General features: G+C 37.0%; 1 protein-coding gene across 1 annotated transcript; it reads left to right on the forward strand.

Moving 5' to 3' along the window:
- Positions 1-396: 396 nt before the first annotated feature.
- Positions 397-24,524, forward strand: Smp_013690 (hypothetical protein). The gene is made up of 11 exons (XM_018793059.1): positions 397-430; positions 1,781-1,984; positions 3,278-3,484; positions 3,531-3,626; positions 3,665-3,840; positions 5,581-5,670; positions 7,792-7,877; positions 13,922-14,003; positions 18,825-18,975; positions 21,853-22,021; positions 24,110-24,524. The coding sequence occupies exons 2-11, from the start codon at positions 1,884-1,886 to the stop codon at positions 24,230-24,232; spliced, it is 1,281 nt and encodes a 426-aa protein (XP_018647609.1). The 5' UTR covers positions 397-430; positions 1,781-1,883; the 3' UTR covers positions 24,233-24,524.
- Positions 24,525-27,922: the final 3,398 nt, after the last annotated feature.

Here is a 27,922-nt window from a genome sequence, read left to right on the forward strand (position 1 = left end):
TGGTGACACCTTGTATCGCATGCTGAGGACATCTTGACGATTGTACCTAGTTGATAAGTTACTTGGGAAACAATATTATAAATTGATCAACTGAAATCAGTTAATTGGTATTTGCAGACCAGAGAGCTGATGTTAGATTAATTATTAACGTTCATAGTCCTGAGAAAAAGTAACGACTGAAGGAGTTATTACAATTTATATTACTTTTCATAAAGTACTGACCAGTAGATCTCCTTTTAAAACTATTCATTTCATTGGACAGTATAGGATAAAGAAGTTTTTAAAATGGTACGAAAATTTCTTGACATTAAAACGTATGGAAATCTGCGTGGTGTAGATGTTATTCTTCTTGCAAAGACATTGGATATTGGACCAAGTTCTATGAACCTTACATCCACCTCAAGGTCGTTTGTGTGGAAGTGATACCCAGGTGGTTTGTTAATGGAATTACCAGAAAAAACCGGTCATGTATTCGACTTCAAAATAAAGCTCTAAAAACGCCTTTACATATTGCTTGCGATACGCTTATTTAAACAAGCAGTGCAAAATATCTGTACATCTAATATAGGTTGTTGCTCTCTCAATCCTTTCAAAAACGGGCATATTTTGTTTGGTGCTGTGGTATGTCAACAGCACGTTTTGTAACTGTATCTGTTGATCGCGAATTCACACTTTTTGTGCCTTTTGCCATGACGGCGACGCTTGGTTCTGATAACCAAGTTTTATTGGAAGTAACCCAATCTCATAATTTTGGGGAAATTTTGGGGAACTTTGGGTAGATTTTGGAGTTTTCTTCGAAGTTGTAAGAAGTGTGGTAATTATCCCTAGAGTTTAAGGAAACATTAAGGAAGACTCAAAATTTCCTCAGACATTTTGGCGATTTTCCCCAGACCTGGGGATAATTGGGAGTTTTTGTGCCATCTCAAAGTTTTCTATTGCGGCTTCCCAAAAGTCCACATAAAACGAATAAAATTTCCCTCATAATAGGGAGTCTGGGAAGGTACATGGGCGAATTTGAATCACTTCTTAGTCGAGTTAACATTTTCTAGTTAGGAAACAATTTATGCTAAAGAAAGTCGTCACATTTTAGTGGAGATACGACTTAAACGCGATTATCCAGCCTATGTATTTAGATTACTAGGATATTCGCCACGAACTGAAGTAGGCTATAATGTGAGTGATAGTTTCGCACCGAGACTCGACAAACGTCCCCACACCCTACTTCTGGCCTAGTTCTCCTATGGCGGTGTGTGAATGAGATAATTATTTTTCAAGTTTCTCTGAGGCAAATCATCAAGTTTACTGTCCACTAACAGTTCTAATACTCTGTAATTTCGATAACACAACGATTGTTTAATTACTGCCCACCTCTATTGGCTTCCCCGATCGCAGGTACTCCCAACAGTGTACGCATTTCAGGTTTTACGTTGTACTGAATCCAGTCATTTGTTCGTACCATTATGCGTTGTTGAAGTTTACTAAATTTGTTTCGACTCAAAGTGTTTTGGGCCAGCGGGTTCGGTCAGATATCGTAATTTGTATTTTTTCACTCCCGTTGAAGTTACTCTTTCACTTTGAGTCGCTTCGGCACACTGCATTTCAATCAGTTACGTTTGTATTTGATTTCTTCTTGCTAGTTAATATGTAGATTCACAGTGTTTTCTTGACTAATTAGATGCAGAATGTTTCCTGGGAAAAACTATAAATCTAAACTACCCAAGTAAAAATATTTAAGCTATTACGGTTCGTCCGGTTGCCAAAAAATTATTTTCTTTTTCAGTTCTTAAATATATTTCTATTTAAAGTGTCGGGTTTTCTGCGAAATAATCACTTCCTACGCCTTGATTTTAATTGGTATTCATGGTGGTTTAAGAACATCTAAAATGACAGATTGGTTTCATAGGAATCACTTAAAGGCTACTGCTAAGTATAATTTCGACGTTGGTGCAGTTGCTAAAGATTTAAGCTGCAAGACTCTGTGCAGGTATGCCTATTGTTTAATAATGTAATAATGAATGGTCATAGTTTTCCATCACTATTTTGACTGGTTAATTTCTATTTCATTTGGGAGCCTTCCCATATATTTACCATCACTAGTTTAGATCATATCAACAGATTATTGATATGTGAAAATCACCATATATCAATAGACGATATGCTTGGAATACAAATGTTCGGTCATATGTTTAATCCATTGACCACTTACCTGGATATACTGTTTATGGTTGGTATAAAATCAAGTTGGTAAAAAGCTTGGGATGGATAGATCCAGACAGAATTAGCTTGTTGAGCAGTCGACTATCGGTTTATCCCTTATGGAGTAGCACATAAATACTAGTTGAGATTCGTAAAATAGTCGTAATTTATAGTCTAAGACATTGAGTGATAAAGTATGAAATCCGTCCATTTACGTAGTTGGATAGATTTTCTCTCTTCCTTTAAATGTCAATTTTTCTCATTCTGCACTTTCCATTGTGTGATCTTATTCTCTTCTAAGCCACTCATGTCCATCTTTCTAGAAGAGTTGACTTTCCCTTTCGCCTTTCTTTTCAAATGAGATACGTATTTGTGTAGTTTCTAAGCTGATTAACTAATATATTGACGGATGCGAGATCACGCTGGGGTTTGCTGAGAACAACTGTTATCTCTTGTTTTCAAAACTGTTTCTGATAGCTTATATCAGATTGCTTGGACGATGTTCTCTTCAAGATAACAGAAGGATTAATAAATAGTTCTTCGTAATATGTCAAGGGCTTTAAATTTGTTATGCTGCTTACACTCAACATCTAGCTTAACTCGTAGTTTTACTCATACATTTTTGATATAGAAGGTACCAGTCTTTCTAAACACAAACTATATCTGTTTTTTAGGTATCTGTTCATCAAGAGTTCTTAATAGTTTAGTATAAATATTACTTATTAAATTTAGAGATAAAGCTTAGTCCTGTCTCATGAGCAATACGTTTTGCAGTTTTTCTACGACATGAAATCAATTTAATTAAAAAACAGAATTATATGTTGCACATGTCCTCTTATCCTCAGTAATATTCTAAGTATGTAAAGCGCCGAATAGTAACTTTCGAATAAAAGATACTATGTGCATGATTAAGAATTCTTTCAAATCAAAACTTCTTTTCCATAAAATTAACATCAGAGTTTATCTTACAAAATTCTGAACAATTCATTCCATCTATATTCTTTTCTTGATATATTCCTATCACATTTGAAAGTCTGAATTTTCCACGACTACATTCTTTTTTTTAATCATTTGATTTCAGTGACGCTGCAAAACGTCGTGTTGAACTTCTCAAGCTGATATCAGATCCATCAGTACCATGTGAAGCAGTCATAACCTCCTTAAATCGATATTTACAGTTATTAATGGGATTCATCTTGGCTACTGATAATAAAACGCCGTACAGTAAATTAAGAGGTCTCGTTTGTGTGAAATGGTGTGACAGTATAAAGCCAAAGGGTGAACCAATGTATGTGAATGTTCTTTTTTCCTATTTTATAACTTAATTAATTTAGTGTTCGCTCAGATTCTATCTTTGAATTATACTCAATACTTTTCAATGTTGCTTTATGGTATACTAAACATGCAGCAAAAGTTGCTTCTAACGAGAAGTAAGTATTGATTTCCATGTATCTGAATTAAAAATCAGTGTTTCAGAAGATGAAGCTAAGGATGTTCATTTATCACTTAAAACAGCTGCTGGATTGTTTAATTTATTACGGACAAAATATATGCATGAGTTTACAGAATTTGTTCCGAACAGTGATATGGATCCAAATATTTTAGATGCCTATATAAATCAGTCTTTAGCAGAAGCTCAAGAAAGTTAGTAGTGTTATGCTTTTTACTCTCATGCTTTAGTTTTTAGTTATTCTTTTACCAATATATCGGCTACATATATGGTTAATTTTCACAAGCCGACTCTACAGCAACACTGATTATTCTTATATGATCTACAGTTATGGGGAATGACTGTTGCGAATTGATAACAGTAAACTCGTATTGGCCAAGGATTTATTTATCAGCGTAGTTAATGTCTGCTTCAATATATATCGGTTATATATGCATATCTAACCATTACCTATTTTGAACCTCAATGATGTTCAAAGTATAAGTAGGCTGGACAAAACTTAATAATCACGGCTACTCTTGACGCTCATCTAATAAATCGTCCTAAAGATTTCTAAGAGAACAGTAAACAATAACTTGGCTCTTTATTTCGAAGGAAGGAATTTTTTATTAAGGTTGGGATCTCAAGATAGTCACATAATTACTCTTTACGCGGGACTAGCTGAACGGCGAAGAATACACTGTCTCACTGACCCGTATTTATTTGAGATAACTACAAGTTGGCTAATATCAGTTAAGAAGTCATTCTCTTCTATTTAAATCAGTTACTGTTTATATACCGTAAACCAAAAGGCACTTGCAGTTCATGTGCTTACGAATGGTTAAGTTAGTTAAGCCAAAGTTATATAGACCGTTATCTCAGTTAATTGAGTAATTTGCTCGAAACAACTCTCTCACTTGTATTTTGCAATCTAACTTTGATCCATTCAGTGATACTTCATACCCGCAGATGAAATGAATCGTCAGGCAGAATTGTTCTTGAATTTAAAACACTAGCTGCTCTACAGGTTTTCGGTGCCATTGTTAAAATTCGAAGGATGAGGAGCTGGTACTGCAGTGTTTCTTTAGGTAGTCATGAGTGAATGTTCTTACGTGGTTATCCCTTAGATCCTCTAGTCACGCTCCAACCAAAACAAGTCCTGTTACGTAAAAAGAAGTATGTTTCTATGGTGTAAGCAGTCGAAAATATCAACCCCTCACACACTTAAAAAAAATAAGAGGTGTAACAAGTCAAACCGATACACTTTTGTTTCACGTTTTTTATTCTCTCTTTATTTACTTATTTATTTGAATACAAAAATACTGGTACTAAAGGACACCAAATACATATTCGCTACATAAGTCACTGGATTTGTGTGTGGGCTGTGACACTGCACAGGTGCCCAAACAGAAGCAGGTAGTTTTCTTAGGAGGCCACACTCGGAGCCTTTGAACTAAAGGTCCGATCCACAAGGCAGTGGAGCATCGTGAGGAGATTCAGTCCCGTGGTAGCCGGCGACCAACAATAAGTTCATATGCCATTTAGTCCTTCAGGATACTGGATCCCATGTGCACCATTAGTTCGAAACCAGGGTTTTCCAACTCTCCTAGGCGGATCCTCTGTGTTCACCGACGCGGTTATAGTACCGGACACTCACTTTTCGTCCTCAATTTCGTAAACAACAGTAACTCCGTGAGAAGGTAGTGAGCAGGACTTCCTTGATAGTGGCTGTATACACGTGACTATGTGAGAGAATTTAGAGAGAGCTGACTCTCCTCACCCTCTACTGTACCAGGGCATTTCGTGGTGGATTGTGTATATAGTGAAAATGTTTGGTAAATACCTACGTTGTAGGTACGTTTTTGTATTTTATTTCCAGTTCCCCAATGTCTAATTTCGGAGTTTTAGTTTATTAAATCTCCAGCTTTACAATATACCGTTTTTTGATGTTCCAGTCACTGTTGCCAGAGCAATTGAATTAAAACATAAACCACATTTAATCGCTGGTTTAGCCAATGAAACTGCTAAGTTTTACGAAAAATCTGGTAAGTTCTCAGTTATTTTCGAGTTCAAATTTTAATGAATACCTCATATTTAGTGAATTTTCGCAATGTCTCGTAAAACTAACTCTTTATTTGACTGATAAAAACCTGTTGATGTCTGTTATTTGCGTTAAAAACCCTAAGTTTGAAAAAAGCATCTTGTACTACTGTTTATGGTAAGCTTTTAAAATTCGTTAAATTTTAGTCATCATTAGCAGTGAATAGATATTTTATATGGTAAATCGACTGAAGTTGGATATTGCCATCCATTAGATTATCATCAGTGTAACATCCTCTCTCGAGATATCATGTCTTAGGTTTTGTGACCCTGAATCTCATTTCAGGCGGGTTCCAGAGTTTGATGCCTACATCGATATGTAGTGGTTGCTAGTTTAAGAGTAGGCTGGAAGAACCAAGCCGCAGCCCATAAATTCATTGACTGTTGGATTGAGCCATGTAGGCAACTGTAGATTACCTGGTTGGAGTCCTTACGGTTGTCCTAGGAAGTGATCGGAGATGGTTGACATGACTCAATCGGTCACAATGGTGTAGATCCACTTATTCTATGTATTGAAGTACATATACCTTTTCTTTCTCAAAAGTATTCTTTTTAAATCATACTCCCTTTGCATATTGTCAACTACTGCTACGGATATTGTTATAACGTTTACTACTATGTAATTTATCTCTATAATCTTATCTTACTGTGTGGATGGTGTGTGGCAACTTAGACCAATAAGCATCAGTCAGTCAGCTACGACGTAGGACCAGGCACATATATGCATCGGTCCAAGTTGCTATACCTCATTAACACAACAAGATGAACACCAAATTCATACAAGCATTACTTCAATGGTGGTAATATGTAGAAGAAAGATTGTATATAAGGATATAATACAGGAAAAAAGAATTAGTTCATAGAAAGAAAGGCATAAAGTAATTTTCATCTCACGGTTTAAGGGAAGACAAAGAGTGTATACACCTACGCCATTGTGATCGATTCTGAGCCATGTCACCTAGAGTCTCCAACCATTGGTTACGATAGTCGTGCGGACCCCAACCAAGTAGTCTGCATCTACCAAAACAGCTCAGACTAGAGGTTAGTGACTTCAAGCACTATTCTAGTCAGCATAGCGCGTCGTGGTAAGTTGTTGATGATGATAATTTGCACTTTCACACGTGTAATCAAACCGATTTATTTATATGAGCAGTAAAGCATTGACGTTGGATTCAGTGGATGCATATCTTGTTGAAACGGGATTTTAACTAGTATATTTTTATAAAAACTGATACATTAATTTGTTGTTAACAATTAGGACTTATGTGATCTTTATCCCATGCTCCATTCATTTTAGGTTGATGAAGCCTCACTCGGTTAAGTCTATTGGCTTATCTAGATTCCAATTCGCCTTTCGAGACTCACATTGTGGATGTGATTTCGTAGAGAAATCGCTTGAATCCCCGGGTCTTGGCGCGCGGGCGTCGTACCATGGGCGAATCTAGTTTACATGCATACCGGTGACACAAGTTTTCAGTTATGCATCCCTTGGCATCCATATATGCATATTCTATCGGAAGGGGTAAATAATCACCTCTCCCTTCGAAAGCGTATGCTACAACTGACTGTCTTACGCATTACACGCATACCACTGGTGCAAAGACCTTCGTCCATACACTTCATTACCTACACATACGCGTAAGCACTCTCTCAGGGATGATTGATAGTCATTTTCCCCTAGTATTCGCTACCATATCTTTTTATTATGTTTTCGACCATTAGAATTAGGCCGCTGATTTTATAAGATATAGAGCAGACATTTTATGAGCTTATGTTTTTTTGTGTTAACTCACGCATATGCCTACATACTTAAACTAAACAAACAGAGACTCATACAATTCATACACATAAACATACACATCGGGTAACCCGTCACGATTTTTAAAGCCTCGAAGTATGAACTCTGAGTAATCCAAAGTCAGCATAGGAATGGTGGGTTAGTTCAATTTCCACCAACCGCCCATATTTGCTAGCAAGGTTGCCCTCACTACCCAGCAGCTCCACGTGGAGGTTTTGAGTCAATTTTGCTGCCAATCTTTGTAAATGTTTTCTTTCCCTTTCTTCAGGTTTGGCTTTAACACAATGTAATCCTAAAATTGTTGGCAAATGGAAAAAATATTCAGAATTTAAACAGTTTTGTTACGAATCCTATGTAAGTGTATAGACTTCATACAAATATAATGAATATATTTTGTCTCTATTAAATAAGATGTTTACAAGTTTTAGATAATTATTCCTTAGTATTATTCAACAGTTTAATATGTTTACTCATGTATTTATCTACAATCTTAGCTGTCCATTGTATACCTCCTAAATCATTGGGGATATAAGCATCTTAATGTTGTCTATAATAACATTATTCGTCCACTTGAGTAAACCGATTCTCTATGTATACATGTTTTCTTCCTGAATCCTCGTGTAATGTACTACTTGAATTTCGAGCAGATGATATAGTCCTGCTTGGTAAAGACACTGATAAAATTCAGTCTCTTCGTAGCACCCAGCAATAATACCAGGATGTTTGTAATACCTTTATCCCCCTCTAAATGCTAAGCGTTGCTTCAGGACTGGCCTGCGTCAACATCTGAAATAAGGATAGGAAGTGAAGTAGTCTGACGCGTCGACAACTTCATTCAGCAGTATGGGGTTATGGAGATTACTATGTTTTTGACTGAGTTCATAAACTGGTTGATGTTAGGTCACCATTTAAAACCTGAGAGTACTGGACGGCCGTTTCGTCTTATTGCGGGACACTTCAGCAGTGCGCATCCACGATCTCGCTCGCGGGATTCGAACCCAGGGCCTTCCGTCTCTCGCGCGGACACAATCTCTAGACCACTAAGCCGGCATCCAACGGTGTTAGCGTCCAACGCTTCCAGGTTTTCAGTGGTGGTCTAACATCAATCGGTTCATGAACTCTCATAAACATAATCCTCACAACGCCATACTAATAATCACCATGTGTTCTCTAGTGACTAGCTTCGTGATCGAATTCTCGGAATTCTAGTGAGAAACTGTGACCAGTGGAGCTAATCTGTGTCAGGTCAAGACAGGTATCTACCTTAGTACTATGGAGGATGGTCGCACAATTTCGTGGATTGGTGAGTAGTCCCACAATAGGACGAAACGGCGGTCCAGTGCTTCCAGGTTTTTAATGGTGATCTAACATCAATCAATTCATGATCTCAATCAAAAACTTAACTTATCTTGGAAGTTTGATCAGCCCTAATAAATCGGTTTGTGACGAAATCTCGGCACGGATTCAAAAAGCTCGTTTGGCTTTTGCCAACTTACGTCACTTATGGCGAAGACGAGATATCCGTCTATCAATTAAGGGACGAGTATACTGCACAACAGTTCGCTCTGTTATACTTTACGGCTGTGAAACATGGCCATTAAGAGTAGAAGATACTCGTAGGTTACTAGTATTTGACCACAGATGCCTTAGAAATATTGCTCGCACCTGCTGGGATAACCGGGTAAGTAATAGTGAGGTTAGACGCAGGGTATTAGGAATGATAGTAAATCAGTCGACGAGGTTGTAAATCTCCATCAATTGAGATGGTTGGGCCACGTGTTAAGTATGCCTAAACACCGATTACCACGACGCGCTATGCTGACTAGAATAGTGCTTGAAGTCACTAACCTCTAGTCTGAGCTGTTTTGGTAGATGCAGACTACTTGGTTGGGGTCCGCACGACTATCGTAACCAATGGTTGGAGACTCTAGGTGACATGGCTCAGAATCGATCACAATGGCGTAGGTGTATACACTCTTTGTCTTCCCTTAAACCGTGAGATGAAAATTACTTTATGCCTTTCTTTCTATGAACTAATTCTTTTTTCCTGTATTATATCCTTATATACAATCTTTCTTCTACATATTACCACCATTGAAGTAATGCTTGTATGAATTTGGTGTTCATCTTGTTGTGTTAATGAGGTATAGCAACTTGGACCGATGCATATATGTGCCTGGTCCTACGTTGTAGCTGGCTGACTTGAATTTCGGATCTTGAGTGATTTTCATGTTGAATCTTAGGTATATATCACAAATAACTTTTGTACTTCTTTGTATTATTAGTGTTTTAACAATTTCATCTTGTTTATTCGTGTTCGACGGTCACATATATTGATGGTTAACTCAGATTTTGGTACACAATAATAACACTTGATCAACCACACTAAACGAAAGAAGGAAATATCTAAAATAATGCTTTTGGTGAAGCAGTATACTTACAATTAATTTCAGTATTTAAACAGTAAAAATAAGCCTAACTATGTTCATGTGGGTGGCAAATTTGCCTATGTGAACAATCCCATTACTCGTTATAACTCATACTTATATTTGAATCACCATAATTTTGAAACATTGGCATTTCACTTGACGCGTTGAATTAACTCGATATTTCATTAAGTCAACAACATAGTATGATGAAATCACAATTTAATCATAAGTGTTGAACACTTAATTGTTAAATTCTTTCATTGGAAATTAAGTGTATGTTCTAATTTATTCAATTTCACAGCTTTGTAACTTTGTTATATGATGAAGAGACTTGCAGCTCTATAATGTATGCTATAATTTTTGTTATTGTTAAGCAGTTATTTGTTATTCAGTAGGTCATGTTGTTTAGGTTAATTATCTTGCACATAAAAAAGGTATTTTCTTTACTCTAACAAATATGTAATTAGCCCGCAGTTTTGTTTTCTTCTGTTCATTTAATTTGAATTTAAGTGCTCGATCCCATAAAAGAAATAAGTATCTGTTCATCTTAGTGAAGTCAGTCAGTCAGCTAAAACGTAGGTCCAGGCACATTTATGCATCGGCCCAAGTTGCCATACCTAATTAGCACAACAAGACCGTTGCTGCTACCTTGACTTGGTGGTCTGGCTTGCCAATCGTGATGAACCAATCGAGCTTTACTGGCTGGAACAATCGTTCCTCATGGTCCTACCATGCCAGACAGGTCGGTTGAAGAGCGGTAAGACTAAAAGCAGCAAACCCAAGGTTCGAAGACGAAGTCGTACTGCTGACTGTAGAGAGGTGTGGCAGCAGTACGGTGTTTCCTTCAGACAACCAGCATAACAGCGATGCTGCCTTCCCACAAGGAGTGGTGGGGTTAGAAAAGGTCGACCCTAAAACTGCACACCTCGCCTTATCCCACGGATATTCGTCTCCGGCGATAAGGTCCCAACAAGTACGGAGCTAGCACAAAAACTACCCACAAAAAGGTCGTGTGTGACCGACCTCAAGCAGTTGTCCCTTGGGCACTGCGGTCACGCTCTCAGGTCATTAAGACCACTTCTAACCCAATTTCCTTTTCAGGTACCTTTAGAAGAACCCTTCCACGGTGTGGGCAACCGGGAAGTGATAACTACCCTCATGCCTCTAACAGCACTCAAGACCACCTCTATTCATCTTAGTAAAACTGTCATTCATTTAATACTCACCTTATTTTTTTTACCAATCATTTTTGTCATTATTGTAAGTTATCAGCATGGTTCACCCTATTATATAATTTTCAAATATTTGAGTTGTGTAATTGGCTGTAATTTTCTTATTTCACTTCAGTGAAGATGGATGAAATTTTTTTTAACCTTAGTCCAAAAAGGTTTTTAAGATACAAACCTTGACTCACGATTATTCATTCGAAATGCATCAAAAATGTATGACCATAGCGTTACAAAATCAAAATGAAAAATTAGGAATCTCTTTTAATGTCCAAAGAAGGTTTTTACATTTGAAGGAATAAGTTTTGTAGTATATAATTAAGCTAAGCACTCTTACGGCTCATTGTAAAGTTGTAAAGTTAGGCTGAAACATTCCTAGATATATCTTTTTTGAAATGCGTTAAGAATAATTGAAGTCGCTAATAATCTAAGTTATTTGTATTTGTCTTAATCTTTTTTGTCAATATTTTACACCTTCTGAACTATTGATGTTTTACACCTTTCTGTAAACCAGCTCATAATCCTTACGTTTGATTTCCTTAACCTGCGTAAAATGTAAGTTATTTTAGTGTTTGTCATGAAGTTCTTGTTTTTGGGAGCTAATGAAAAGCTAACAATAACTTGAATTTTTATTACGACAATATTTCGATGGTATTCTTTTTACATATTGAGATGGTGAAGATTTGTAGCTCAGGTGGGTGATTTTGATGTAGGTTTGTTCTCTGAGCTGGATGGTTTGGTCGTGGAGCTTTCATCGTCCTTCTGAACGACATCATCAGCACAAACTTCGGGTAAAAGTGAAGTGTTTGAATTTCTCCACATCAACCAATCATTAAAATTATGCAAAAATATAGGAACAAAAATCAAACTAATAGGAGATACAACCAAAACAAAGAAGTAAACAATGATAGATTTAAGGTCAATAAGAACCAATCAACATCGAGGTGCACAGGACAGGCTATGAATCACATGTGGAGGAATTCAAACACTTCACTTCTACCCGAAGTTTGTGTTGATGATGTCGTTCAGAAGGATGGTGAAAGCTCCACGACCAAACCATCCAGCTCAGAGAACAAACCTACATCAAAATCTTTTTACATATCTTTCAAAAATAATAGTTATTCAGAAGTAACTTACAACCCGGCACCTATTAAAATGTTATCTTCGATTCTTCAAATTTAAGTTATTTGGTTTACAAATTAAGTGTTTCTAGAAAGTTGTTAAAATGTCTAGATAACGGTAGGTAGTAACATTTTAATTCTACATCGATAACCAGTTTGGCAGTCAGTCTTTCCCCAAAACAAATTTCTGAATAATTGTTATCTCGAAAGCATTGTCAACCCCTTTTTTTACATCGTCTGTTTATTAATCATCAGTGTTGTCTTTATCGTCATAAGTAATACGGTCCATCACTATCATTCTTTAATTTTAAAATGTTTATTTGGGATAGAAGTGGATCCAACCTACATATTGTACACCTAAATGTTCATATTTATACATATGCTTTGATGTGTTTTTAATTTAGTTTAAACTTATTTTTTCATCGTTAACGGCATCAAACCTCTAACATACAGTTCATTATACTAGCCATGATTATCATGTGTTACTAATCTTTATTAGAATAGCAGTTTTTGTGCTGTATTTATTTCTATTAACGGAAATATGTTATCTCATTTGTTATTTATTGTACATTTCGTTTTATTGCTCAATCACAGACTTGCTGTCTGTTACATAACTCAACCATAACTTTTTCGGTTCAACATAGCTAATTTGTAGAGGATAGTTTTAATTTAAAGTTATTCTGTATACTGATAGTCATTCGATAGGAATTTGAGCATAATTTCCGTTAGCAAATTATCAGTTCGGCTAACTTATTCACTCCGGTACTTTCACATAGTTCATTATATCTTCGTAATGCTATTGTTACCTATCGGATCAGTTTCTGAAACCTCTCTCCCTTCACATGTTGCATTAGTAAACTAGTTTACAACTCCATACATTATTTGGTCATTTAGAAGAAAACTGATGATATTTATAAACATTAAGGCCTTAGGCCGTATGATGAACTAGGTAAGCTATATAGTGTGTAAAAAAAGTTACTAATAAGAAAATAGCTAAATAAACGTAATCGAAGCAATCATTCTCCTGCTTTCGATATTCCAATTCGGTAAAGATGAATTTAGGAGATCCTTCACTGTTCGGTCTCCACCTGTTATCTTGTACTGTGACGTCAGTGTAAGTACACCTTATGTATGTTATTAAGTTTAATTTTTATTGTAGGTTAGCAGTTTTATAATGAGTAATAGATAAATCAACGTAGGATCTATGGAAAATAGCATTATCTTATGACGAAATTAATCTGTATCAAAGAGATCCTGGTAAGGAGCAACATAATTTTGATGTGATTTCTCTAATATTATCCGCGGAATTTGTAAATTTAGAACATATGTGAATATTTTTGGTTTATATTTGTTCTGAAGTTCCCTTTTAGGGAGGTAAGCAATCCATCCATAGTCTTGATCTCTACTTTGAATATTATTTGTAGAAAAAAAGTCAATAAAATCATGATAATCATTCCATTGTTTGTTAACCATAACTTTTATCAAAAATAATGTATATTTTTGTACATTAAACCACGTGGTTATTTCATACGTCATCTAACTTAATAATTCATCACTACAAATGCAGTGTTATTAGTGTTTCAATTCAATTTTCATCTGTCAGAAATTTATTTTTCTTAAAGGCATATGTTTACTATGGTGAGGACTTATTGGAAAACGGAAAGGCAGGTCAAGCTGTGGCAATTCTTAAAGAGGCATCTACTCGTAAGTTATTGTTGTGATTATCTGATTTTAAGACATTCATCAAGTGAAGATAATTGAATGTTTTGCATTCCTAACCACTGGCCCCCAAATGCTCTGGTACGGCTGACAGTGGGGAGAGTCCGTTCTCCCTCTCCAAATGCTCTCACATGGCCACGCGTATATAGCCTCTGCCAGGGAAGTCCTACTCACTGCCTTCTCGTGGCGGGGGTGTTTAAATAATAATAAGAATAATAATAATAATAATAAAACCACTGGCAACCTCTATAGGTGATGTCAGCTTGTGTAGGTGTAGTTTAAATATAAAGCTAAGGGTGACCAAACAAAAAACATGATATCAATTGAAGAATTCATTCACTGTCGGTTTGAATCATGTTGATGTATGCAAACTACTTGATTGAGGTTTTCACGATAATTGTTATCGGGTGTCGGAGAATTTGGGTGACGGCTCAGAATCGTCTACAGCGTGGTCGATGGATTCACTCTTTGTCTTCGCGTAGATCTTGTGTTCCCGTATATCGTCATTTATTTATTTATTTATTTATTTAAACACATATATATTGGTACAAAAGGGCACCAGGTACATATGCGCCACACAAAATAATGAAAGTAGGAAGAGAAGGGATGAAAAGATAAGGCGGACTGAAATGTACAACCAGAAGACTCTTTCAGTTAGGAAAGTTAGAACCATTCTTTATGTAGAAAGTAAAAGAAGGTTGCAGCAGGATCGCCACTGGCTTCTATTCTGAGCCATATCTGATAACGTCTCTAGCCACTGTGTTGCACCATCTCTCGGACCCCAACCAGGGAGTCGTGAAGGACCAACGGAAGCTAGCCCTTTGCAGCTCTCTTTCATGCCACGACACCATGTCATACACTGACCTCCTCTCCGCTTTTTCCAACCAGTCCCAGGGTCGGCAAATAATGCACGACGTGGAAGTCTCTGGGACGACATTCGTAAAACATGTCCAAGCCACCGAAGTCGGTGTTTCAAGATGGTGACACTAATTGAATTATCGTCTCTGCGCCCGAACACACGATGCCGAACCTGTGCATTACTAACATGGTGTTGCCACTGTATGTCAGCAATCCTTCGGAGACAACGATGATCGAACACAGAGAGACGTCTAACATCGTCAACTCGGAGAGGCCAGGTTTCACAAGCATAGAGCAAAACTGCTCTCACCGACGCGTTGTAGATCCGACCTTTTACAGCCAGACTAACATCACGAAGGCGCCAAAGATGGCCCAGATTGGCATAAGCCGCTCTGGCTTTCCTTATACGTGCATCAATCTCATCACTCACGCCACCACCAGCACTTATATAGCTACCTAGATACACGAACTTCTCAACTACTTCGATCTCCTCACCATCCAGGGTGAGTACAGGATTAGAATCCTGCCAGTCTTGTAGGAGTACTTTGCACTTGGAGGGTGCAAAGCACATGCCGTACCTGCGGACATTGATTGCCAACTGATTAAGTGCTGATTGCATGCCTTGGGCATTATCGCACAGTAAGACAATATCATCCGCATACTCAAGGTCGAGAAGTCGTTCTCCAGGCAACATATCCACACCGCCATTACTTACATCCACCAGAGCTGTTTCCAGGATGTCGTCGATGGCAAAGTTGAAGAGGAATGGTGAGATCGGGCAACCCTGCCTAACCCCACTGCTCGAATGGAACAAGGGAGAAAGGTGGTTGTATGCCCTCACTCTGCCTGAGGTGTTCGTATACAGGGCCTTTAAGATGTTAATGAACTTCTCAGGCACACCCTTCTTCAATAGACAATCCCAGAGAACAGTCCTGTCCAACGAATCGAAGGCAGCCCTGATATCAAGAAACACTACGATTGTTGGCCTGCGATAAGTATGACGGTGTTCTAACATTTGGCGAAGGGTGAAGATGTGATCAATGCATCCTCGACCAGAACGAAAACCAGCCTGCTCCTCGCGAGTCAATCGTTCTCGGGTTTTAAACAACCTACGAAGAATGATAGAAGCCAATAGTTTGGACGCAATCGGAAGTAGACTTATCCCCCGATAGTTGTTACGGGAACAACGTGAACCCTTTTTAAAGATAGGGACGACTACTGACTCATTCCATGATGTTGGAACACTTTCTTGCTCCCAAACCTTTCCAAACAACACAGTCAATTCCTTAGTCAGAAAGTCACCACCATCTTTAAAAAGAGCCGGAGGTAAGTCATCTGGGCCCGGTGATTTGTAACGTTTCAAGAGTTGGAGTTCCTTGCGGACTTCCACCTCGTTTGGTGGATCAGTCGTCACCGGCCATGGGGGGCAGGACAAACTGGTTGATGTTGCCGGAGCAGCAGGCCAGTTGAACTGCCCTTCGAAAAATTCCGCCCATCGTCCAAGACGTCGACAGATGTTAGTGATTGGCATCCCGTCATCCTCGTAGATTGTTTCACTCACACCAGACTTCTTGCTGCCAGTGGCTCGGATGAGTTGGAAGAGCTTCCGGCAGTTACCAGATGCAGCTGCTGCTTCCATCTCATTAGCACGCTCCGACCACCAGGCTTCCCGGTCCTTACGCAAGCTTTGCCCGATTTCATTACGTAACAGCCTTCGTTTGTGGTCAAACTCACGGTCACCCGGAGTAGACCGACGGGCTTCCATCAGTTGTAAGGAGCCAGAAGAAACCCAGTGCTTGTAAGCGGGACGTTTCGCGAAGCCGCAAGCGGCTTTACTCGCCATTTTCATGGCGTCGTGAAGAAGCAACCAATGCTCATCTATACTTTTCGGTGGGGTGGTAACTAGCCTAGAGGCTAGCTCCGCTCGATACTTACTTGCAACAGAAGTTGCAGCCAGTTTACTAATATCAATCCGTTGGTGGTGGTCAATCCTTCGGCCACTGAAAAGTAAGGCGAGATTGGCGCAGACCAGGGCATGATCAGACTCCAGATAGGTACTCCAAAAGGAGCGGCAGTCTTGTACACAACCACGCCAGCGGTAGCTGATCGCGATGTGATCAATCTGAGTCCAGGCTTGGGATGCAGAGGGAGGACGCCAGGTGGCACACCGGCGATGACTGTGCCGGAAGTTAGTGCTGGCCAGAAACAGGTTGTGGTCTGTGCACAGTTGCAACAAACGGTCCCCGTTATCTGTCCTGCGACCGACAAGTCCCCATCGGCCACCTAGATGACTCTCTTCTGTGCCTAGACGCCCGACCTGTGCATTCAAGTCTCCGGCTAGTACTACAATATCTGTCGAACGCGCTTTCTGGAGAAGAACTGTTAACTGATGGTAAAACTCATCCTTGATTGCATCCGGGCTGCAATCTGTCGGGGCATAGGCGGAGATGACGAAAAGACACCGTTTCTCACGCCGATTTCTTCTCACTTTGATGGAACTTTCTAATCTAACAGCACATAACCGACTGTTAATGGGGATCCAATCGATTAGTGCTGCCTCAGCCCTAGCGCTTAGTGCGACACCAACGCCAGCAAGACCAGACGAAGATGCCACAGGGTCCCCGGATAAGCGCACGTGGAACAAGCTTTTCGAGGCGACAGATGGAGAGCGGATTTGTAGTACTTCACTAGAGTCTTGAATACGGGTCTCGGATAGACAACAAACATCAACATTAAGACCTTTCAAAGACATAGCCAGCCCTATCTGTTGTCTGATATGCATTAGTGTGCGAACGTTGAAGGAAGCCAGCTTGAACGGCGTACGTGGTTTCAGAAAGACTGCTTCAGTATTCATTATCGGTGGAAGCATTCACTTTCAACCAGACAGTGACTGGGGATCGTTTAGATAGGACAGATTTTCCACCATGAGCGAGCTGCTGCATAAGTTGAAAAGTAAGGTTACACAAATTGGGGATAAAAGGGGGTGAGTTAGCGATATGGTAAATAATAATAATAATAGGTAATAATAATAATAATGTAATTTGTCTTGCTTCTAGTATGAGCAGGAATAGTATCGTCAATAGAATTCATCATTTTATTTATTTGTGTGTGGGCTGTGATACTGCCCGGGTGCCCAAACCGAAGCAGGTGGTTTTCTTAGGGGGCCACACCCCGAGCCTTTGACCAAAAGGTCTGATCCACAAGGCAGTGGAGCATTGTGAGGAGATGCAGTCCCATGGTTGCCGTTGACCAATGACAGGTTCTTCCGCCATTCGTTCCATCAGGATACTGGAGCCCATGTGCATCATTGGTTTGGAATCAGGGTTTTCCAACTCCCCTAGGTGGACCCTCCGTGTCCACCAATCCGGTTATAGCGCCGGACATTCGCTTTTCGTCCTCTCACTTTCGTAAACAACAGTAATGCTGTGAGAAGGCAGTGAGTAGGACTTCCCTGGCAGAGGCTATATATTCGCTGGCCATGTGAGAGCATTTCGAGAGGGAGAGTAGACTCTCCCCACTCTCGGCCGTACCAGGGCATTTGGGGGCGTATATCGTCATACATATCTTCCTATTCCTTTCAGGACAATATTGTCAATGTTCGCACTTCCTGAATATCCCTGATAATATAGCTATGTTGACTATTTTTATTATCATTATGTCGATTTCATCTCGTCGTCCTGATATGGTATGACATCTTAGACTAATAAGCATTTGTCCCAAGCTCTAAGATGATTGATTAATCAACTGAGAATCTAGTTCAATTACACCAAAGTGTTGGGCGGCTCAGTATTTCAATATAGAATTAATATTATATCCAACACTCTCCTACTTGCTAGTGTGTTTGAGAAAATATCAGCTTTTGGCAAAAATAATCTTTAACTTTTCCGCAACGTCTCTATCGGCTAAAATAAAGTTTCGTCTGTTGTGTATATATATATTTTTTTAAAGCATATGAGAAGGCAGTTCGTGCTGCACGTGAATACACAAAAGTTGAAGGTGTCAGTTTGTCAACTAAACCACCTGATCATTGTTTTTTCCGTCGTCTGCCTGGACTAATTCAACGCGCACATAATAAATGTGAACGTGATAATGGATTAATGTAGGTTATTGTATGTTTTCAAGTTATTAACCTTGATCAGTATTTTTTCACGAATGATATCATTTTTAACCATGTAGTTGCAAACTTTGGTTCATTCAATATGTGTTTGGTTGTAGAATCCAGGACACATGTTTTGCCTCATTTTCCAACTCGTCAGCTGGATGTACCTGGATCCCAGGGTTGATGTCTACCACGTAATTTGAACCCAGTAACTTTCGCTCCATCACGTTATCCACTTAGCTAATGAATACAGATAGCCACATGTATGTGTTTCAGTTCAATTTGTAATGGATTTGGATTATCGCATTGATCAAGGCTGATGAAATTATAGTCGGAATATCAACAACGGTTTAACTCAAAACCATTTCAAATTAAATAGTACCTTTCGCTTTATACACCCTGAGGGTTATCCACCGAGCTACTATAGTAAACGAGAATTTCATCATTTGAATAAAGAATTTCGGATTGTTGAAATCAATAAATGGAATGTTGGTTGACGAATGATATATACAGTGATACGAAATGTTGCTGAGTAATGGCTGATCATAAGACCATATTGCTAGTCTAAGCCTCTTAATTATTTTAGTTCAATTAAGACTTAATTATTAGGATACTCTTGGTCATCATTGTATCAGCTACTGAGGAAATGGTACTGAGTTCGAGTCTTAGTGTGAACATCACAGATTCAGGTACATTCAACAGAAAAGTGCCAAATAGGATGTAACTTGAATCATGTACCCCACTGATAGCTACTCACAAAATATACTAAAATTTATGACACAACGCCGTATGAGGGCAATCAGCTCAGGATGCGCGTATCTCAGCTAAGAGACTGCTCATTTTTAGTCTTCTTTAATTTTACAAAACTGTAGAAACATTTTAAACCCTTTTGCGATTTACATCTTTAAATTTCTGCTTATTTTCTGAAGTGAAATTAAGTATAATATTAGCAATATTGATTAAATGAATATAATCACAATTTCTTAATGATAAGTCAACCAATATCATAATCGTTTTATCACAAGATATACCAATATTGAATGTTCTAGTAATATGAGTTGTAATAGGTTTGTTTCCAAGTGTAAATTACTTAAAAGGTCATGACGATACATAATTTTTGTCAAAAATATAGTAGTTTATCGGTTGATCAATTTTACTGAATTATATTTACTTTCAATGAATGAAATAAATGGTGAATGTGTGATTCATTGCATCCATATTTTAAAAAGGAATCTATTTCTTTTGTTGTTGTGAACTTTATAGTTCTGTCAAATACTATTTGCGTCTCTCAGTATTTAGAATTATTTATACATAATGAATTATAAGTATTTTAAAGAGGTTACACAATTTCTAATCTGAGAATCCTCAACTCGGCAATGCACTTAGTAACCATGTATAGGTTCGCTATGTTTAGTGTAGCCGAATACATTGACAATCATTCTTTGGTTAATCACGGTTTTCTTTGACCCGATGCATCAGTTTGAATTGGTAGATCTAGGTGAAAATTGTTCTTTTTCTGGTATGTGATTGGGTTGAGCTTATGATAAGTTCTAATTATGACCGGTCAGGATTCTTCTGATACACATATCACTTCAGCAATAGTTTCTACTATGCAACCCAGGAAAGAGCAAAGAGTTCAGACAAAACTTGTGATATTCGAAAAAAGTTGAGAAGTCAGTATTGAAATAGAACTACTCTTTATATATATACTAATATACAGTGATCTTGAGACAATAAAATTGACGAACTGCAGGGCGAAATAACCATATGGATGATCTAGCAGCAAATGTGAGTTAGAAAAAAGTTATCGCGGTTATCTCTACCGGCTGTAATTATCATTTATTAACAAAAACTGGAAAATTTGAAGTTTTTCTATCAAAATCAAAACCTTGTCTCTTTTATATGAATTATTTTGGAGTTTTCGCTGTACGTTTGGGGAATTTTTCAAAAAAGGTGTAATGGTTAAAAGCTATCGTTTGTTTACTTTCATTACATTAGTATTCATAGCTCTGCGTTGCCTTTTCCTACTCTTTTCTTACTTTCAAGTTGAATCACATTGTCAACCAATTTAGTTCCTTATATATTTGGATGCCATATATAATTAATCTTTGTATAAATCTGGGCGTCGTTTAAGACTAATGAACTTTGTCTGACACTTACTTCCTCCAATTTTCATATTACCGGTATGGTTTCGTTGGACAGTGTTGGAGCATGAACCGTTTCATAGGTCTTGATATTCCAGTGTCCGTTTCGATTGAGATATACTGATAATATCTGTTACTTAATATTTTTGTGAAGTTAGTTATTAACTAATAACCTGCTAAATCGCATCACAGCAAGACGGAAATATATATAAACTATTGAATTTAATTTGTGCTTACATAATGGATTATGAATGATTCAGAAAGTGATATTTTCTCACATATTTTTCGTAAAAGTAGTATTTATGTTAAATTCTATAGTTATATTTTAGAAAGCTTCGTTTCTAATGTGCTTTCGCTTTCAAAAGGTATACTGATTATTTTGAGAATGGTTTACGTTTTGTGTTATAACATGGAGTTTGACTAGTTTACGTTACCATAGACACTTTTCTGACCCTTAATCAAGGACTAGATATCAATAGCCTTATGTATATTGGCGCAGGTACAAAATCCCAAGAAGACATCTACAATATCAAGTTTGTCCATCATACATACTGTGTATAGAGTTGTTTTTTTACTCACTAGCCAATTACCAACTTTATTATTTGGACACATTTTGTCACATAACAGTGAGTATTAATTTGTTGTGCTTGCGTTACCGTTTTAATTTTTCCTTTACAGTGACAATTCAAATCTTATCTCATTTGTTCCTCGATAATCTTTTAAATAAATTTAGATATCATCAGAAAGTTCCAAGTGTCGCGCCATTTTTGGAAATAAAAGCAGAGTATGGCATTGCAGCGCCCAAAGAACCTGAGCTCAATTTCGAGTTAGATCCCAGATGGAAAGATGCTTACGTTGGGTTTGATACTAGCAAAGTAGTGGAGAATATTTTATCAAACTCTGTAAGTTAACTGTCTGACACCACTATAGGTTTCCCAGTGGTGCTTACTATCGCAATATCACAATACTCATTTGTATTCATTTTCGACAAAAAGGCTAAAAACCGCGGCTTACCCGTCTTTTCTTTTAACTGTGGATCACTTGAGATATCTGGTACTTAAATGCTTGACATTAACATCATAATCGCTTCCCAGCTCCTAAGGGATCTCCCACACTTAGTTACTTAAGAGAATACGAACGGTGTGAGGTATGCAAAGAAGTTATATATCCACTGTTAGTTTAGGTACAGGAAGCATGGATATTTATAAGTTTGTGTTGTGATCTTCATCTTCTAGTACCTCCTGGAAAAATGCTAACGATAATACTAGAATCGATTATTATCAGGTCATGACAAGCAATTTGTAGTTTTCCAAAAATTCTGGAAAGTTTCTAATAATCGCTGACTGAATCAAGTTTGTTTAGTCTTTTCTCAGATTCTGAAAACTTTTACAAGTAAATTTCCACGGCTCTCGACACCACTTCTTAATCTACATACGTCAGTTTGAAAAGTTAGTGTTACCCAACACACATGTATCAAATCACTGAGTGTGTGTACTTCCAAGGTTATGTATTATTGTTTTGACATTTTGAAGGATCTTTTTATCTACTTTTCCCAGGTTTATGTACAAAGGCTGTTGTTTTATGTGTAGTTTTTAGAGAATAGGTATCGTTTGGTGGATTGTCAGATAAAAATAATTTTATGATATCTTTCATCTTTCTGGTTTACAGTACATTTTATAACTACAAGATTATACATAAAATCTAGTCACAAATAGTTAAATTACGTTAACAATCCATTCCTTGACAAATATTTCACTCATTATTGAAGGATGTCTTGTTAAATTTACTGACGAATTTTTGTTATACGGCTATATAAAGAATTGTTGTTGACAATACAGATGAGTTCAATCCTTTACAAGTAGTGGCACAGTTCCAAAATTGAAAATAAATTTAGAGCTTTTAATTCGGACTTTCAGTTTTTATTAAGTAAATAACATCTACAAAGTTCTTCGTCAAGTCCATTCTGACACTGGTATCTCGTCGAAGGCAATGTCTATCATGAACTCGTTTGTGAACGATATCTTTGAGCGCATTGCCGCAGAGGCCAGCCGACTATCACAAATAACATTCCTTTTACTTCATTCTCCAAATAATTAGGAGCACAACAAATAGAAATCTAATCAATTATGAATAATTAAACGAGTATTTATATGCGTGAACATAAAATTCGATCCCTTTTTCAAGTTTTACTTTAAGGAGAAATGTTTAAACAGATTATTTCGCTGTTTTCGACTACACTTATACATATGACAGATTTTCTTAAGTCTGTTTTTCATTTCTGTATATTCTGCTGATGGATTAATGCTCTTTGATTTTATTTGAGAATTCTAATTCATGAAAGTTAATAGCAAGCAGTACAGCTTGCGCTTCTACTTATATATTTTTTGGAACCCATTTCAATAGTCGATTCATCCATGTCTCTTTAAATTGTTTTAATTTGTACGTATCTTCTAATACTAGATGTAAACTACTGGAAATCGCTAAATGTTTTATTGTCTCTTAACGGCAAATTCTGACCTGATCACTCATGTTTCATACTAAACAAGTTCATTTTGGAACGCGATTTATTTAGTAACTTCATTTGTCAGAATCAATATTTTTGGCACGTAGTTTATACTTGAATTTGTGGAGGAATAATGAAGAAGAAATCTACCTAATGATAGAAGTCGAATTGATTTATAAATTAACTGACGAAATGGGGTACCTAGAGAATGATGTTTCAGACTTCTGCTTTACGTACTTTGTAATGTCCAATCATTAGTTTAAAAACATTATGACAAGTAGGTTTCGATTCTGTCAGATAATTCAAACTCAAAGATGAAGTATGATAAAAAATAGTTCATCAGTGATACTTCTTAGTGTGAGTGATGCGCAAGCTGTGAATCACTTACGTATTAAATTAAAGTAAATTGTATCTCATAATTTGTGATAAAGTAATTTTTTAATTTCTACCTCGTCTGTGTTTGCTACCTTTGCGGTCTTTCTGTCAGAAAAATCCAAAACATCATACACAATCTGGAACCAAAGATGAACCAGTTGAGCCAGTTCGTGAAATGCCTATTTTTAGTACTGATAAAGATCCAAAAAATGACAGTGGATGTGTTATATCATAATATGGATTATTACAAGATTACCTTCGGAATTCTCTTAACAACTTTATTCATTGATTTAAAAAATTTGTATCACAGTATGTGTGTTCTTTCCATTTTTTTTTTGAAGGTATGACAATCAATATATGTGTTATGGTTAACAAAAGTGTGATGACTATTAATTAGCTTTTAATCTTTATTTTTATTCATGATTTGTTATTTTTTTGTTACGTGATACGTTACTCATTTATGGCATATTTCGTTGAATATATTGTATATATATATATAAATTGCCAATAGTTTATCCTGTTAAGATATTTATGGGCATTTATCATTTCAGCGTCTTATCGATTCTACTATTTTACATCGTTCCTTCAATGAGTTATAATAGTATTACTTAAAGCCACTACAATAATCTTTGTCCCAATGATTAACGGCAGTGATAAATAGACCATTTCAAAAACGTTTAGTGATAGGGTTTATATAAATTTTCTAGTTCTATATAATTTTTAGGAAACAAGTTTCCCTCAAAAATTATCTTGGGACATTGTGTAATATGAATCGTACTTAAAATATAAAATATTTAGTGAATAATTACAATGATACTCAGTACTTTTTGAGATTCAAAAAAATAAGTACGTTTTTCTTGGAGAATACTAGTAAAGTTAACAAAATTTAAACAAATATCTAGTCTACAATGTGTTTTCTTTGTCTTAATCTATCAAAGTAGGATCAGAAAAAAGAGCGAAACAATGTTGGACCCAGCATAAGTATTTACTTATTCGAATCATCACCCTTCATACGCGTGCAGCAAAGGGAGATTAAGTAGTTAAAAATAATACCTGAATGATGCTGAAAGTATGGGTTATAAAGATGACAGAAAAAGAGGTCAAGTCAAAACAACTAACTTTTTGAAGACTATAAACAAGTTGTTTCTGTTTTGTCAACGTAACACAGACTTGTGAAGATCGGCTTTATGTAGCAATATTATATCTCAACATCATTTTGACTTTTTCCGACATTCTAAATGCTGGTCATTGTAGCTCACTGACGGTCATGAGTAAGTGACACATCTGCTAACCACTTCAGTTTATCAAAGTTAACTACCGTGCTAATCTGTTCCCTAATTTTAAACGAAACCATCACTACTCAATCAATTGTTCCAACACACATTAGCAATACTTTGAAGACATTGCATAAATACTTGTGACTCACATGTACTCTGCTTTCAGAATATGTTTTTTACTCGTGAGAGTTATGCTTACTGGATTTCTTTTCAGTAGACAAATAAGCATTCAGCCAGTATCACTGATGACACAAGTTGAATAAACCTAGACAAACTTTCCATATTTTTGCTGAGTTATTGTAAGTCACTAATTTAAGACTTTCGAAAGTCAGGGACACAGTCAGCGTACTCAACTACCTTACTTCTAACTGTCATACTGGTCATCAATGCAACAGTTTATATTTGATGGCAATAAATGTATCTCATCATCTCAGAATGGACACCAGATTGTTGTTGCTGCAAAGGATATCGTTTTCCACAACTCTACGCCTTTTAAGCAGAAATGGATGGCGGCTAGCAGTGGAACCTAGGAGAGGCGTTTCGCCTGATTTGAGTCTTGTCAGCTGAGTATACCTGCATCCCAGTGTTGATGTCCCCCCCGGAACTCAAACTCAAGACGTTCGCTTCAAACTCCATCGCGTTATCCACTTAGCTACTGGCTTGTGCGACGAAATATGTTTTAATTCATATGAATTGGTTGTTTGGATATTCTCACTGATGTTTAGGAATGTAACTAATCAACCCTAGTCCTGGACATCATTGGTAAGATCCAAACAACCATTATATATGAGTTAAAATCACTCTACGCCTTGTTTTTTCATGCAGCTAAATCATTACCAAATGGTTGTTCCTGTGATTGAAAACTCTCATAACATTTTTGCTATGTATTGATTTTTCATAATGCTTTGCAATATTGTATTGGTTACTGTAAGAACTCAATCTACACATACTATTGTCATGTTGCGTAATTTTTATTTATTATACGTCAAACAATTGAAACTACTGGGTTGAAGAATTTATATATCAGATATACTAGAGAGAGATATACAGTCACTGCTATCAGATGTCGTTTCAGGTGAATGTATATAATAATCCGCGTTTCGGTAGTAATTGTGTTCATCTTTTAATTGAGACTTGCTTGTCTTCCTTGTTCTGCTGTTTGCGTAATCTTCATTACATATTGCTTGTTGTCTAAATCATTGTAATGGAAATCACAGGTGTTAGCTGACGAAGTGATCGAATTCTCCATACATCGTCCAAATCGATAACAGATTATGAACTTTTATCTAATTTCTGTTGATTGCGTAACAACCCTACGAGATATTTCTGTTTTTGATTCGAAAATTTGTTTGACTTAAGAAACCTGTCACTTACTTTCTTAAAGTTGTATGACTTCAATGGACAGTATTTATAGACACAATTCTGCTTTCACAAAGTAACCCTCAACATTTGTGTTAAACAAACAGTTGGTTTTTGTAAGTATAATGTTTGAGAATTGAACTACCATGTCGTATACGGAAATTCTTTGATTCTTATTGAATATTCTCGTGGAAACTAATATCTCCGGTACCATGTGATGATGTGTTTACAACTCCACTAACTATACCAATGTATCAGCAGTTTCTAGTTCGAAATATTCTCAGAAACTCAACTGAAAGCTACATGGTTCTTTATTTTTCTAGATCTCAATCTTCAGGTTTTCTATTAAATTTTTATTCAGAAGAGTTGGACAATGATCTTGAGATTGTTCTGAACTCAATCGGACTAACCCACTCCGTACCCTATTTTAAATGCTTCATGTTTATTGGGGCAATTATAAGCTGTAAGGAACTTCGTATGCTGTTCAAAGCACCACATGGACATTCTTCGTGAATTACCCGTTATAAATCTACCTTATAGAGTTCAGAAAATAAAATTTTCGGTGGTTGTGAGATTCATAGTTGACCCAGCGTCGTTTTCAACACAAGTTGAAATAACTCACTGTACTGGTGTATATGAAGAATAACTTAAAAATCAAATTTGAGACTGGATGGTTCGGAAACACCTAACAATGTTGTAAACATACCGTGAATGATTTGTCAACCTTGGTACAGACCGGATATTAGGTTTTCTCGCAGCAATCGAAAGAGGCGTTCGGAATTTCATATGAATAGAAAGTCCCGATCCTGTACTAGATAACTAAAAAAAGTTCAAGACAACGAATTGTCGTTAGTACCATGTACTTATTGAGTCCTTGTGTTGGCTGTTTCTTATTTTGAGTTGAGACTTCATTACTGTGTAGTATATTTCTACACAACCTGAGTTCATCTCGATTGCCTAAAAGTTCCATTTAGTTGCTACAGAAACACTAACTGCTTTCTTGTAAAGACCTAAATTTGTTCCGCAGAATCACAACAGCGTGTTCTAAATCGTCGCGAGATGACGTAGGTAAACGATCAAAGTTCCTTGACTCATCAGCCATAGAACTGTCGACTTTCGAAAAGATTCTAAAGGTGTATATCTTGGAAGGCTTATACCTGTCTAAACGTTCAGCCATAGTAAGAGGGAATTCTTTCACTTTTTCTGAAAACGCATTTAAATACTAAACGTTTTGTCACAAGAGTCAGTGCACATACATTTTGTTTATCAATAATAACATTCTTTCCATA

This window comes from Schistosoma mansoni, chromosome 1 (genome assembly GCF_000237925.1).
Source record: "Schistosoma mansoni strain Puerto Rico chromosome 1, complete genome".
Classification (NCBI taxonomy): Eukaryota; Metazoa; Platyhelminthes; class Trematoda; order Strigeidida; family Schistosomatidae; genus Schistosoma; species Schistosoma mansoni.